The sequence below is a fragment of the Polistes fuscatus genome, unplaced genomic scaffold (assembly GCF_010416935.1).
Source record: "Polistes fuscatus isolate 324 unplaced genomic scaffold, CU_Pfus_HIC Scaffold2, whole genome shotgun sequence".
NCBI lineage: Eukaryota > Metazoa > Arthropoda > Insecta > Hymenoptera > Vespidae > Polistes > Polistes fuscatus.
The window spans coordinates 9,982,911-9,998,937 of NW_025113096.1; the positions used below are offsets into that span (position 1 = coordinate 9,982,911).

The following is a 16,027-nucleotide window of genomic DNA, read 5'->3' on the forward strand; positions in this document are numbered from 1 at the left end:
GTCGTTTCGACGGAGAACGAACGTCGAGTCGCGGTTTATCCAGTGTAAGTGAAAAGGAGAAAAAGATAGAGATAGAATCAGAGATAAATAGAAAAGAGAAAGAAGAAGAGAAAGAGAAAGAGAAAGAGAAAGAGAGAGTGAGAGTGACAGTGATAGAAAGAGAAAGCTTCATCGACGGTCTCTCGGATGTTCTCCATCCGTCCCGTCCGGGATTGTCGATGTTTTCTTTCCGTTTCCGGGCAACGGAGAATCGACAGAAAAGAACCGAGGAAAAGGATTCGTGTAAAACGAATAGGAAGGGAGTAAAAAAAGATAGACCGAAAGAAGGAAATAACATCGGATGAAGAAAGAGAAACAGAGAGAGAAAAGAAAAAAGAGCCGCGTAAACGAGACAGCAAAGTTTACCGAAGGTAACTCGAGCGAACAGTTGTTGCTCGCATGAACAACGTTACGATCGAAAACGGAAGAGATCCTTTCTGTTACGAGTTATCGAGTAAGTACGGAATATATTCTAGAAACATTGCTCTCTAACAGTAAATCGATTCGAGACCGTGTCAATTTTTTTTTAGAAATTTACTCTTTAAAGAGATATTTTTTATTGCCGATTGTAGTCTTTACGAAAAACAAGGGGAAATATGACTTTCCGTCGTGAAAATCGATTTGAAACTGTGCGTGCAAGCAAGTACGTGCATGTAACATAAACTTATGGGGGGAGGGGCGGGGGGAGAGGAGAAAGAGTATGCTCTTTCGTTCTCTCGTTCATCTAATAAAGATCTTGTACATACTAGGATCGCGGAAAGTTTTTATTTGGCGCTTGCGTTGCCGCTATTAGACGTGTCACAACAAGAGATATGCTACCTCGCTAACGGCCCCCGACGTTTAAAGCGTTTCGCACCATAATTTCCTTGATTAAGCCGAGATACGTGGCGAGTTGCCAAGAAGGGTGTATGTGTGAGAGAGAGAGAGAGAGAGAAAGTGAGAGATAGAGAGATAAATAGAGAGAGAGAGAGAGAGAGGGAAAAATAGTGAAGAATGGAAGAGAGAAAAAGAGAGAGAGAGAGAGAGTGAGTGAGAGAGTGAGAGAGTGAATCATAGGGCGAGGGCACGAGTGTGTCCGCTCGCTCGTAAATAACATCGCGAATTAAGCGTGTAATTTCCGCGCGAATTACGAGCGAACGAGCGACCCAACGAGAGAGAGAGAGAGAGAGAGAGAGAGAGAGAAATCTTCTGGCTATGGTATTCTTCTCCGATACTTTTATTACCTCGTAAAATACGAAATAGAAAGGATACGTCGATAGAAGAAAGAAAAATTAACGCGATATCGCGAACAAATGCTTAAATATTTCCACGTTCCTCGAAACAAACTTCTTATGATCGATTTCGTGTGTTATTTCTTATGTATTTATTGCATTGCATTGTATATATGTATACACTTAAAATACATGCGAGTGAATAATCATTTTATGTTTTTTTCTTCCTTTTTTTACCATTTATTTGGAGTACTAGTGGATTCCTAATAGATCGTTATCTTTACTTTTTTTTTTCTCCTTTTCTTCTTCTTCTGGTTACGGAGCCGGGTTAGGTGAACGAGCCACGTCATCGAGCCGTGATTAATGACGTTTCAGTGTATCGTTATACCCTACCTTTGCTGTTTCATAATAATAATAATAATAATAATAATAATAATAACAATCATCATCATCATCATCATCATCGTCGTCATCATTATGATCATCACCATCATCATGTAATTATTTTTTCATGATTTAAATTGGATATTGTAAGGAACGTCGCGAGATTATTTATCGAGTTAACTGTAAATGTTATTACCTCGAAGTTCATTTTCTATTTTTTTTTGATAGGACGCGTTTCGTCAATAATTTCTTATATGTAACTCTCCTTTATAGGGATATTTTATGAGAATTTCTTTTCTAAAGAAGAAATTTCTTTTCTCCGATTATTATTACATTTGTATACAAATTTTCTAGCACAATTCTAATAGCACAATTCTTTTTGTCACGATATATTTTTTCGTTTATCTTCAAAGATTCATTATTTAAGAGCTGCACGCAATTTGATATTATTATTATCGTCAATACCCTTGGGATCGTTTCAGCATTGTTTATGAAATGGCGAAGAATACTCGAGTACACAAGAAGCTACTCCTTATTTTCCTTGAGATTGGAAGGAAACAGAGAGAGAAAGAAAGAGAGAGAGAGAGAGAAAGTGTGTGGGAAGTACTACGCATCTGTTCCTCGTGATTGATGCGTAAATTACGTTTCTGCGACACGCACCTGTGTCCCCGGTAATATACCCTCCGTTTCAAGAGGAATCGATTCTTTCGCGTTTCCGAAAACACATGTTGTAAAAGTAAAAAGAAAGGATTTATCTTTCAATCCCGATCGTGCAGAATTCTCGGATATTGGAATTTCGTTATGACGGTGAAAATCGTCTTTTTAATTTATCGCGAAAATACTCGCGAGATTCATTTGATTTTGTTAGTTTTTCTTGTTCAATTGAAAATTCGTTTCGACCCCAATTCCAAGTATTCCCGTTAATTTTGATTTTTATTCGCGATACGCGTCGTTATTCGTACTGTCATTTGCTCGTTCGTCTCCTTCGTTACTTTTTCATCTCTTATTAAAAGTACGTCCTTTTCTTTCACTAAGTCAAATAAATACGGTCAGATGAAATTTCTCATGCACCTGTTTACAGCATTGCAAAATCCATTAATTATGTACGATATTCGTCGTCGTAGGTTATGTATTCCAACCTAGACGTGACTCGTTGTTGACTCTTGTTGGTCTGGCCGTTTACAAAGTCGTATATACATTTTTTGTTCTTTAGAAAGAACGTGGTTTCTCATTACCCGAATATTTTTCAGTATTAAACAAGATTTTTAACGCACTCGTAAAATGAAAGTAAACAAAACGAAACTAAAAAGAGTACATGCTTTTTCTTCTTCTTCTTCTTCTTCTTCTTCTTCTTCTTCATATGTCACAGGTCATCGAACTTATGAAAAAAATGTTCAAGAACAATTCTCGAAAAAATCCTAGAACGTTTAATTGAAAAAATAATGAACTGAATTAATCGTTTTCGATGTTTTATCACGATCGTCAATTTGCAACGCAAAAATGAGCAGCTGCATTTCTCGCAGATAAATGAACGAAAGGCTATCGCGCTGCATGGCACAATTCGACACGGATTTTTCAAAACCCTTGGCACTAAAACGGTTAAGGATTGATAATCTCGTGTAATTACGAAGTCCCACGATTATTTTTTCTTCTTTCTTCCTTTTTTTCGGGAAAGGAGCAAACAACCGCGCGTAATTCTTCCGTTAAAGTCTCGCACCATAAACTCGGAGAAAATGTATCCAATTCTCTGGAAGGATTCGCTTAGCTCGAGAAAAGGACTCTCCTAATAATTAAAGCAAACATAGAAAGCCGACATTGTTATTGCAAAGTAATTAGATTACTATTCCTAATTATCTTATTGTTAACAATTATCAAATATATAATTGGAACAATCCTTCAAAATTAAAAATTTTAAAGTTCATCACTTCCTTATATATATATACAGTTTAGAGGAAAGAAAAAATTTGTTATTATTTTAGTTCTTAATTATCTATACTGAATCATACAATACTTTTTATAAAAACAAAAAAAAAGAAGTCATCGAACGTATATGGATTATTCGTTAAAGCAGAAATCGAGCGGTATAAAGCAAACAGGATGCACGTTGATAACTGGACCCTTCTATTTTCACCCATCTATTTTTTATGACGCTCGACGTATTCCCATGTACGTTTTCGTTCGGTAAGAGAGGCAGACAGACAAACGGATAGGCATACAGACAGAGACGGAAAAAGAGAAACAGACAAACGGACGGACAGGCGGACGGACGGTGGAAGAGAGACAGGTAGACAGAGAGAAAAAGTACGAGAGAGAAGAAGTGAGAAAGATAGAGAAAGATAGAGAAATAATGGAACGAGTGAGTGAGTGAGAAGTGAGAGAGAAAGAGAAAAAGAGAGAGAGAGAAGAAGGAAGGAGGGATAGAGAGGGAGAGATCGTTGGTATTTCCAATTTCACAGAGCGTGGGTTAACGAGGCCCGCGGGGTGGTGGAGTTAGGGTCGCCGAAACCGAGTCTCCACCATCCCTCCTCTTCCCCTTCTTCCCACCCTCTCAGTTCATCCCCTCTACGTTGAAGGCACCCCTTTAAACGCGCCGGTACCCCGGACTGCTCCGAGTTCCGGCACATTACCTTCGCTGATTACCGGGCCACCCTGCGGAGTATGTCACCCAGTCACCCTCGAGACACATACCTTCCGGAATCCTAGACACACACACACATAATCTCTCTCTCTCTTTCTCTCTGTTTCACTCGTTAGCGACCAGAAGAGACGGGTACAAGATACTCTACTATCTTCGATATATACAGGTATATCTATACGTACAGGTGTAAGTGAAGGTAGAGATTCGAGAGAGTAAGTCGTGCGTTTAATCCACGTAAGACATCGTCTGAGTCACCTTAATTTCCTTTTATCGCTTTCTTGCTAGCTCATCCAGGCTCTACGATGAGAAAACGACGTATATGAGGATGGTGCCGTGTTCTCGTTAACGTATCATCAAATGTTACTATGTTGAGTTTAGATAGAAGAATAACAGTCATTTATATGTTACAAATGTTTTCAATATTTAAGAATAATTGGAATTAATATTTTAATTGGTTTTTGTAATTATTTCAATAATTAAATTAATTTATTTTCATTCGTATTATTATTATTCGAAGTATTATATTTTTGAATCGTATTTAAAATCCGTTTGTTTACACACTCATATACCGTTAGGTAAAGATATATGTTATCGTTACAGATTTTTATAATAGTATGTTGTTTACCTTCGAACTATGTTTATTTATCTTCGTCGAATGGTACGAACGGATCGAAACGTACATTAACATTTTTTATTATTTTTGTCGTCTACTTTTATCTTTTTATTAATACCATAATGTTAGCTTTAATGGCAATAATTGTTTATTTTATATATACATAATTTTTAATTTTTAATTTAATAGTTGATCATAATAATGACTTTTTCGATAATTATTATTAAAATAATAGAGAGAACAATTTTTAATTATATTTTATATTATATAAAATTCACAATATATCCAATATGTATTATACGTTCCTTCGTAATTGTATTTAAAAGTGTTTGTTTACATATTCCGTAGGGAGAAAGAGAGATAGAGAAAACGCAAAAACTCGTTCTGTTTTTCCTATACGTTCTTTTGTCAGTATGTTATTTACCTTCGAGCAGAACGGACGGGCTTTCGTACCGAAACGCTGCTCCACGGCACGTTCTTTCTCTTTCATTTATCATAACAACTCTGAATATGTCTTATTATAATATATCGATTTTCTTAATGAACCGATTAATGATCTATTTAAATCTAATAATTTTTTTTTTTTCGTTTAAGCAGAGCCGCACAGAAGTTAAACCTGTCGTCGAGTCCCCATCGTCGACGACGTTCCGGTGACGAAAACATCGGACCAGAAGAGCAACTAATCTTTCCTAATGGATACGCCGCATTGCTTCTCAAATCACCGCCTCCGGCACCACCGGCCCTTCTCAGGAGGATAGGAGTCAAGGAGCTTACCGGAGTTGGCAAGGTAAGTGAGCTTATGTACTATTTTTTTCTTTTTTTCTTTCTCTCTCTTCAAGTACTTTTATTATTTCTATTTTCCATGTCTACGATACGATTTTACGCACGATCGCAAGCAAAATAGTCAGAAGAAAAATCCACTGAAAACTTTTTACTTTATTTTCTTTTTCTTTTTTCTTTGTTTTTATTTTTATTTTTTTTTTCCACTTACGAATCTCTCGAGTTTTCATTTCTACTAACAGGAATATAAAAAGAAACTACGAGTGCATAAACGTTGAAACGATAAAACTCTCTTTCATTCTGTTTCTCTTTCTAACTTCGATGCAAACGCGTTCGTGTTTTCCTAGGAAATAAACTACGTTGGGAATTTAAAGTGACGTACGACGGTTGAGAGAGAGAAAGAGAGAGAGAGAGAAAGAAAACGAGAAGATAGTATTTCTGAAGTTACTTCGTAAGTCCCAGGAGCTTTACGTGAGACAACGTCACTTTTGTTATATTTCAAACGAGCTAGCTTTGTATTTATATATCTTTTTTTGTTTCTTCTCATTTAATTGACCAAAAAAAAACAACGAAATCAAAAACATTTCTAATAAAGTTTTTACAAAGGAAAACAATCGTCGGTTAATCTATCTCTAATATTTAAATACATACATACATATCCGAATATTATTAATTATCCCCACGAATTTTCCTCAACTATAATCAACAAATTCAAATATTACCTAGACAAATTAAACCATGTAACTTAAATGTACCGTCAATTCTAACATTTGTACAGTTCTCTCTCCGTTTCGAATAATCGTTAAATTTCGACACTTACCGTAGAACAACATGAATCTAGATAAATTAGGCAAAAGCACAGCAGCATTTCCTAATCTAATTTAAACGATGGTTGGTCAATCTAAGAGTACGATTTCCGTTCACTTTCAATTGCCCATCGTTTAGCCACAAATCCGCAGGTATTCCTTTTCTCTGGGTAGGTTGAGAACATTGTAGTGGTTCGACCGCAAGTGATGTTATCTCTCTGTCTTTCTATCTATTTCTCTCATTCTTTCTTTCTCTATCTCTCTCTTTCTCTTTTTGTTTGCCTGTCTGCTTCTCTTTCTTCTCTTTGTACGCTCGTATCGAAAGAAGAGGATTGGGACAGATCGGTATTTGAGGACAAAGCGTAGGGAGCGTATACTTTGCAGGTGCCCAGGTAGTGATATACATACACATACACACACAGATATAGGTAGATATATATATATAGAAAAGGAAGAGAGGTACATTCGGTACGGCTCGTCATTTGAAATGCAGATGAGCTACTTGCTTGCGGTGCTATAAGCCGTTCTGTCTCTCTCTCTCCCTCTCTATCTTTTTCTTTCTCTGTTCTCTCTCGAAATTCCTCTTAGGCTTTCCACCTACATCGATCCATTATTCTATCCCTTTTCCTCCTTCTGTAGAATACAACGCGTGCATCCTTAGATCGTGCAACCACTTGGTAAGAGTACCAGTCGAATATCCGGTTTGAACCATCAAACTGAATATCCGCGTCGGAAGCGACCGGAAACAGTTCTCCGAAGTTCCGAAGGGAGCCTCCAAATGTCGTCACGATTGTATAGAGTCATAAGAGAGACAGAGATAGAGATAGAGAGAAAGGGAGGAAGAGAGAAAGAGAGAGAGGGAGAGAGGGAGAGAGAGATGCTCGTCTCTTACTATTTGCATCGTACTATTACGTCTCCCTCTTAATCCTCGTGATCGTTTGAAATTCGATTTATCAAATACGTGTTCGTGTTATTGGGATTAGAATAAACCGCATTTGTAATTTTAATATAAATGATCTTTTTTAATCTTTCGTGATGTATTATTTTAAATATTTCCAATTGTATGGATTTTATAAACAAATGTTTCTAATAAAAACTACTAATTATATAATAGTAACGTGTAACTACTGCAATTGTGATATAATAGTTACTGTGCCTTTCTATTTAGGCATCATTAAACTTCAAAGCATCATAATTCGATGAGAAACGATAAATTTTACTTTTTTAATTAGTTTCGATTCATTACTAGATTCAATTTAATTAATTAAATTTGTTTGTAATAGAAAACAATTAGAAGGATTAGAATGAAATTTTCGAATAATTCGACTAGAAATATCGGATCTTCGTTGATATAAAAGTTAAGCATTAAAAGTATATTGAAAATATAAAGAAGTTTTAAAAGAAGATCGTAGAAGGTCCAAAGTTAATATTTCGTTTTTAACGTCCATAAATGAAGGAGAGAGAAAGAGAGAGATACTTTCGAACATGGCATCGAGAGGATCCTCAGGGAGCTTAAGGTTCGCGTCCCAGGAATTCCGGGAAGGCACAGGGTTGAAGATAGTATTACATGAAAGGGATGCTCGTTACGTTTTGAGACGCCAAGCCCCTGCGGAATAAAAGCCGCCGACGTTGCCGTTGCCGTTGCGTTTACCGTGAGCTTGCGCTTAAAAGCCAACCCGCGGAATTGTTCGAAATTAATTCGTTAGAAATAAGGTTTTATTGTTTACCGGTTGACAGGGCTAATTAAAGTGAAGGGTATTAGACGAAGGGATGATAAAAAAGACGGACAGGAAAGAGAAGAGATGAACCATTCGGACATTTCAAGGCCTTTCAATGAATAGAAACGTGATTTTTCAGAATAATTTTTTCATCCTTGGTTAAATAATATTGTTAGTTTGTATTTAATATCGAATTTAGTGCTCTGTAAATCAGTATTAATAGAAAATTTATAATATCATAGGAAACCTTATAAATTGATGAAAATGAAAGTCACATTACTGGTGCTCGTGAAATCCGTATTTAATATTCCTTAATATTTGTTTTTAAGTATTTCAAATATATAGATTTCTAATTAAAATAATTGTTAAAAATTCTTTCGTATCTTGAGAAAGGCATCCCTTTTGAAAAATCATTGTATTCAAATTAATTCCAGTTAACGTTTAATATTACATTTACTCATAATGTAGCAATTATTATTATTATTATTATTATTATTATTATTATTATTATTATTATTATTACTCGTAACATTTACTTAAAAGACCAATAGGATCGAAATTATTTGACTATATCGTTTAAAATGAGAAACATCTGGTATATTTACTCGTGGTTGTGGAAAATTAGAGTAGTACATTACGATATAGCAGTGAACTTTATCTTCAGTTTTAATGAAACATACGTGGTTGAACACGAACTGCAGACTCGAAATTATCGTTCATATGCATGTTAGACTATGTTGTATACATACACTGATCTCTCTCTCTCTCTCTTTCTCTCTTTTCGTCCAAGTAGTCATCTTACAGTCGCTTGAATATTTAGTATCTCTATGAAAAGAGAGTAATTAAACATCCGCATAGTGCGTCGAATACTGACCAAACGTGGCTTTGCTTTGGCTTTATGCACGCTTAGTCGCCAATCTCTTGTTCTCGTGTGGACTTTCTCTGTTCCGTTTATGTACCTTCTGTGTGGACATTTCTCATGTTCGGATGCAAGAGATTTTAAAGGTTCCCTTTCTCTTTCTATTTCATATCCACGTATATATTCGTTATCATTGTATCTGTCTCTCTATCCATTTCAGTTTGCTTTACCGGCTAACAATTTGCTTTTCCTTGCATAAGACTACAAAGCATATACCATCATTTACGTGTCGTCGTTGGACAATTACTACTATAATAAATAATAATAATAATAATAATAATAATAATAAAAGAAACAAAAAAAAAGATTAGAAATCTAAATTACTTTTCTAACGCAATTTTATATACTTCAAGGCCAAGAATTATTCCTTTTAGTTAAAATCGGTTACTTTTGTTTTCCAGAAATATTATAATCTTTTTTTGGGGGTGGGATGGGGGCAGTTAATATTATAGTATTAAAATAGTAAATTTATTTGTGTGTGTGTGTATCCAATATTAAAAAGGAAGTTCTGTTAATTTTTTCGAAGGACCAAACGATTGCTATTTATCCCTCGTCGTGATCCAATATACGACTCGTGGCTTTGGCTAGCGAGAGGCAAAAGGGGAGAAGAAAGGCAAAGGGTGCTCTTGAGAGGGTAAAGAAAGAAAAGTAGAACTCTCTCGTTTCGTGACTCCTGCTAAAATAAAAGATAGAAAGAAAAAGGAAATAACGGTGAAATAAAGACAAAGAGAAAGAGAGAGAGAGAGAGAGAGAGAGAGAGAGAGAGAGAGAAAGGGAAAGCGTGATTTTTATAGGTTCTTACAGGCGTGTATCGAAACAGTTTTCTCTTTTTTACGATAAGGAAGAAAAAGATAGGTTGGTAGGGAAGAGCTTCGGACTACTTAGGAAAGAGACGAGAACGGTTAGGGCTAGTTGAACACGACGAAATGAAGCGTGACCACCGATGGTCCTGGTTCCCAGCCGTCTAACAAATTCCAACTTTCTTACTTTACCTTGATCGAACTGCACAGAAGGACAGAAAGCATGTGTACACGTCTTTATATCACTATGTCTAACATAAGTTCAATTTAAAGTAGACGAAATAAAGTGAAAGAAAGTGGCATTTGAAAATATAAAATACAAAATGTATATTATAGAATATTTATATTGATACTTATTCTCATTCTCACTGATTATTTGATGATGATAATAATCATTTACAATACTTTTTGTAAGGCGATAGTAACAATTGATTTTATAAAAGAGGGGAAAAGTAAATATAGTCCTTGAGAAAATTCGTTTATACGCGTTAATCATTTTAGTCGGGTTTGAGTTATCGTCAGAACGATTCGAAGTATCTTTCTTGGGCTCGAATCGAGATCGAATTTTCATGGTAGAAGAAGGAGAATCGAGAAATGGGGGATCCAGAAGGGCTGGACTGTCTTTTCGATCGAAGTAGGTACACGACTGATATCGAAGGGAGATGGATTTAGAAAAAGGGGAATTTACGGGAAAGAGGGTTTCTCTGTTTCTTGAAACACGAGATGGTAAGGAAAAAGAAATAAAAGATAGAATAAGGAAAGTTAGGTCAAATAATGATTTCGCTAATTCGAGAGAATCGATGCGACGACTAGTGACATTCCGGAAAACCGTTTTCCTGGCTCTCGCGTTCGGTGGTCCGGGAAAACTACATAAGAAAAGTTTCCTGGCACACGTTTACTGGCTTTTCCTACGGAGAGCCAAATTGCATTTCTCATACTTTTATCGCTACCATTCCGTTTCTTTTTTTCCTTTTTATTGCTCTTTTTTTGTTTTTTTTTGTCTCTTTTTTTTCTTCTTCTTCTTCTCTGTTGTATAGTCGATGATATTACTTCAGAAACTGTACTTCAATAAGATCGCTCTCGAAACAGCTATCGTCCTCTCCTTTAAGGAACATTAACGTTTAGAGAAGGAAAAGAAAAAGAAATACGATAAAAACCGGTCATTTCATCTCAATTGTCTATTCTCTTACAATTTTTAAACGTTTATTTCTTTCAATTTATTCATTGAACTTTCGTGTCCCTTGGCATCTGTTTGTTGCGTTTCTCTTTCCTTTTGGATTTTTATTATCATTTGAAATAATCTTTAAGATTTTATCTTTAAAATTTACGTTGGAAAATTGTATACTCTCGTTTTCTAATTTGATTTTTTTCCCTTTTATTCGCGTTTTTGCAAAGTTTTAAAATAAGAGAATGCTTAACTTTTGCGTTTCTTGTTTTTTTTTGTCTAATCAGCATGAAAAATAATTTTCTAATATTTATAGTTAAATGAAGGAAACTGAAGATAACACAAAATGTTAGTCAAGTTCAAAAGAACGTAACGATTAATCGAATAACGAAATAATTTTGGAATAACTCATTTAATAAACTTTAATAAAATAGCAGTGAATTAATTAGCGAGACTATTTAATCATTTAACTACTCAAACAGTTAAATATTCAATTAATTTATTAATTCTCTAATTTATCGCCTAACTTGATCTGGTCAACAAGCTAATTAGTTTATCCAATAAACTATTAATTCACGTGCTTAAGAATCTTATTAACGTATTAACTATTATCGGAGTTACCTCAACTTTGTCCAGAATATTTGAAATTTATAATATATTTAACGAGTTTCATAAAAATCAAGTTCAATAAATTGAACAAACAATACTCCGTTATATTTTTTTAAAACAAAAGATATATCACGAGAAACATTAAGTGGTCATATCGATTTATGCTAAATTAGATTTATTATGATGGAAGTGAATTTTATGACTTCAGTTGACGCGATTAAAAATATTTTATAAATATGATTAATTATGATTAAATGAAGAACACAATTGATGTACGGTAGAGAATTATTTAATAGCCAAAAGAGATTAATTATCAATTTATCTTAAATATTTTTCATAAATATTATTAACATTGAAAATTTTCCAAATAGAATTCAACAAATTTTATATAAAAATAATATTAAGAAATAGATTAAACGGATAATAAATTTGTGATTTAAATAATAAAAAGTGAAAAATTAAATTGACGTGTAAAATCAGTTAAATAAAACATCGTTGGTAGTAAAATATAGATATATATTATATTATATATGTGATAATAATCATAATCGATAATTCGAAAGGACCGCAAATAGATATTGCGAAAGACTTGATCGATAGGATTGTCGGAGAGTTTCATCAAGGAGGAAAATGAGGCAAGAACATGCGCAATTTGATCTCGAGGAAGCTGCTGACCGGGATCTCAACGTACTCGTAGTGGTTTTGAAGCCGTGCGTTTGCTCGGTTTTATTGAAATGTCCGGTCTTACGCGTCCCCTCATCTATTTTCTCGACGAACGAACGACGGAAGAAGGCGAAGGGTGCCGAGCGACGCGATACCACCCTTCTAACCTCAGAATGCCTAATGAGGGCTTCTGATTTTACTGAGACTCGACGGACCTTTACTCTCCAGCTTACAGTCGACCCTTAACCCTTTGAAATGTGGTTGCTGAGAAACGGGAGAGAATTAAAGTGTGAAGGAAAACAAAGAAAAAAGAAAAAAGAAGACAAAAAAATCTATCGATTGTTATTTGACTCGCGTGGTATTTAAAATTAAACATTATGATTTAAATTATTTACAATTTTTCTTTAGATAAATAGTTTGAAATTTACTTACATTCAAAATAATATTATTCTAATATTATATTTTTTTATATAATTGTATTATTATATATTATTGTAATATATTTGTAATTGTAATATTATATTTATAAATATTATATTTCGCTAACAAAAGTCTTGTCCGCGTTTATGAAATAATTATTTCTTAAGATACAGTTTAATTTTGTTATTATTATTATTTTTTTTATGACAATAATACTTGTTTAATTATTTTATTAATTTCGTGTAACTTTGAAATCATTTCTTACTTTTATTTTATTTTATCGCGACGATATTGCTATTTTGTATTCAAAAATTGTAATGTTTATTATAAGTACAAATTATGTTATGTATTTCATATCATAACTTCTTTTTTTTGTAGACACAAAAAGGATGAAATTACAGGGAGTTTTGAAAATTTGTTTAATTTTTATATCTACGAACAGATCTCGCAAAAGACCCAATATTTATACAAATACGTGTGGCTATTTGACCGTTACGCTTACGTTTCTTCTATGCTTACTGTTAGTTCTGTTTCTGTTTTGTTTAGCACGGCAGTCACGATCAGGTCGTAACAAATTTAACATCGTATACGCCTTAAGTATACTTATCTTTTCTTTTAACTTTCCTCGTATCTCAATGAGCATAAAATACATTCTTATTTTAATTGTATTAAAATTATATATAAATAAAAAACACAGTTTCGAGAAAAACACGTTTAATTACGACTTTGCACGTAAGCATGCGCTTCGCGGTTAATTGAACATCTCATTGTCGCTAATATTTTTACAACTCTTTGAAATCCTTTGTTGAAGATAATTACTATCTATACATTGATATATAAATAAGTGTACATTTGTTTGGAAGAAATCAGATAACAAGCCGACACGTCACAATATGCCTGGTTCCACACCGCTCAACTAAACGTTCTCAACGCGTGCTCTTCTAATAGCTGTAACTTTCCAACAACTTCAAATATTGGGAAATCATTTTACCAGCATATTCTAGATACGTTTAGGAATCAATTTGTGCAAAAAAAAAATTTCGATATTTCTAACCCATCACACAGGGTGACCCCCTTAAATTAAATAATTTTTAGTTAGATACAAAATGAAATAGAAAGAATTTGATATTAATACGATAAAAAATACAATATGGAAATTTCAAAATTTTTTTTTGGATTCTTTTCTTTCTTCTTTGTATATTTTTCTCGTATCAATCATCATTTTGCACGATTATTGAGCTTAATCGACGGTTAATTTTCTCTCTCGGTATATTCTAATTCGATCGAAGGCGATAACAATGTGTCGCCATAGGGGTTATTTTAATAATTAATTAATCCAAGGGGCATCCGAGATAACGGAGAAGAGCGACGTTAGGGATGTTTGCGGACAGTCCATGGGGACCATAAGGGACCACGCGTCGTACCACGTGGTATCCACAGGATAATTGGAGGTCATTGCGGTTTTAGGGAACTCTACTCTACTCCTACTTGGAACGTGCGACTGAACGTTCTGCATCGTCCTCGAGGAATACCATAATACAAGATAGAGAATTCATTTTGTCTAAGGAATCCTTTGCATTTATTTATACCCTTAATTAATCGATTCCTTGTCATTCTATTATTTTCCATAACAAACTACATAATTGCGAAAGTAACTCGATTCTATTATTACAATTAAATGTGATTTTTTTGATTAATTAGTCTCAATATACGAAAATTTAAAAAACTTACAATCAGTAAACGAACATTTTTTCAATTTCGTCTCATTTTATTTTTTACAAAATATATATTTCATTTCTTTTTAATATTTTTTTTAATTATTATTATCGTCATTTTCACAAACTTTATAAATGATACACATATTCGAGAAACATTTTTCTTTTTTCTTTAAATATTTACTATTCAAAATTTATTATTATTATATAATTTTAAATGTTGTAATTATTAATGACAAAAATGTCAAAGATACAAGGTTTTTACGGATTTCTTTTGATACCATCTCTAGATGTACTACATGATGAGAATCGATAAGTAAATAGATATTCGTATAGCAACGTCGTGGTTTTAATTAGCGGCCGAGCTTTGATCGAATTTCAATGGAGGTGCAATTAAATCACTGAAGGAACTCGCTAAGCGATAACGAGAGAACAAAAAAAATTGAAAAGAAAAAAAAACTATTCATTTTCTAGCTCCTCGCTTGTTAGGTTGATGCTATCAGTTTAGATTTTTTCGAAGTCTTTGTTTTTATTTTTTATTTGATTAACAAAGAATGAAAAAATTTGATCCTTCCTATTTTTCCGCGTATTTTCTATGGAATAGTATCAAGTTTCTCGTTAGTTTGAATAATATTTTCACGCAAGCGAAACAATTATGATCAGCAATTAAAAGAAAAACTAGAAAAAAGAGAAAATATATTGATATCTAGTCTACCTATCGAATTTATTATATGTTATAAACATTTCGAAAAATAAAATGATAACGGGCTACTTTTTCGAATATTTACAAAATCTTTTTACTTTGAAATTTCATCGCGTTATTTAGCGCTCATACGCAGTTGGTAAAAAGAAATTTCAAGCACGCAATTGTGTGTGTGTGTAGATTACATTTGGCGTGTTAAATGGAAAAGTGAAATGTGAAATGTATGTTAGAAAACAAGAGCAGGAGTTGAATCATAAATTGTTAGTTTACCTTTTATTAGTTTCACTTGTTTACATTTATTGTCGTCGACATGCAAATCAGGCGTGAGAAAAAATATTAGATAAAAGAAATAATACTTTCTAAAAGATTTTTAATCTAATCTAATTCTGGATCTCTAAGCAAGAAAACGGCATTTCGTAGTGAACTACATATAGGATTTTATGCACGCATTTACATACACGATAGAGACGATCAAATTCAAAAACATCGACGCAACGAATAAACGAATTAATAATTTGAAGTTTCTTTGCCTCTTGACGATCTGGTTTTTGTCGTTTCATCGTGGTATTCACTAAAAGATTATAAAATATAGAAAAAGAAAAAAGGAACAAAAGAATTGAAAATATACCGTGTAATGGTTATTTTAATCGAAATGTTACGCATGTGAAAATAATCGTTTGCTCGATATCATATTTACCAGACATTCATTCGCTCGAAAAAACCTCAAACGAATAACATACAGAGAAGAAAAAGAAAACGAGATTTATCCATAAATATATTATTAAAAATTCCACCATACTATACCGTACTAATTATTATTTTCTTTTTTTTATTTAGTCATGTG

At 33.5% G+C, this 16,027-nt stretch overlaps 1 protein-coding gene across 4 annotated transcripts in view; it reads left to right on the top strand.

The window, feature by feature from the left end:
• LOC122516567 (kinesin-like protein CG14535) overlaps positions 1–16,027 on the top strand; it is a 227,040-nt gene that overhangs the window by 95,296 nt on the left and 115,717 nt on the right. For all 4 annotated transcript variants that reach the window (XR_006303602.1, XM_043634478.1, XM_043634480.1 and 1 more), the window contains one exon: positions 5,483–5,672. Coding sequence is in view for 3 of the 4 variants with exons in the window: in XM_043634478.1 (XP_043490413.1) it covers positions 5,483–5,672 (190 nt within the window). In the remaining variant the exon portion in view is untranslated. The remainder of the gene's footprint in view (positions 1–5,482; positions 5,673–16,027) is intronic.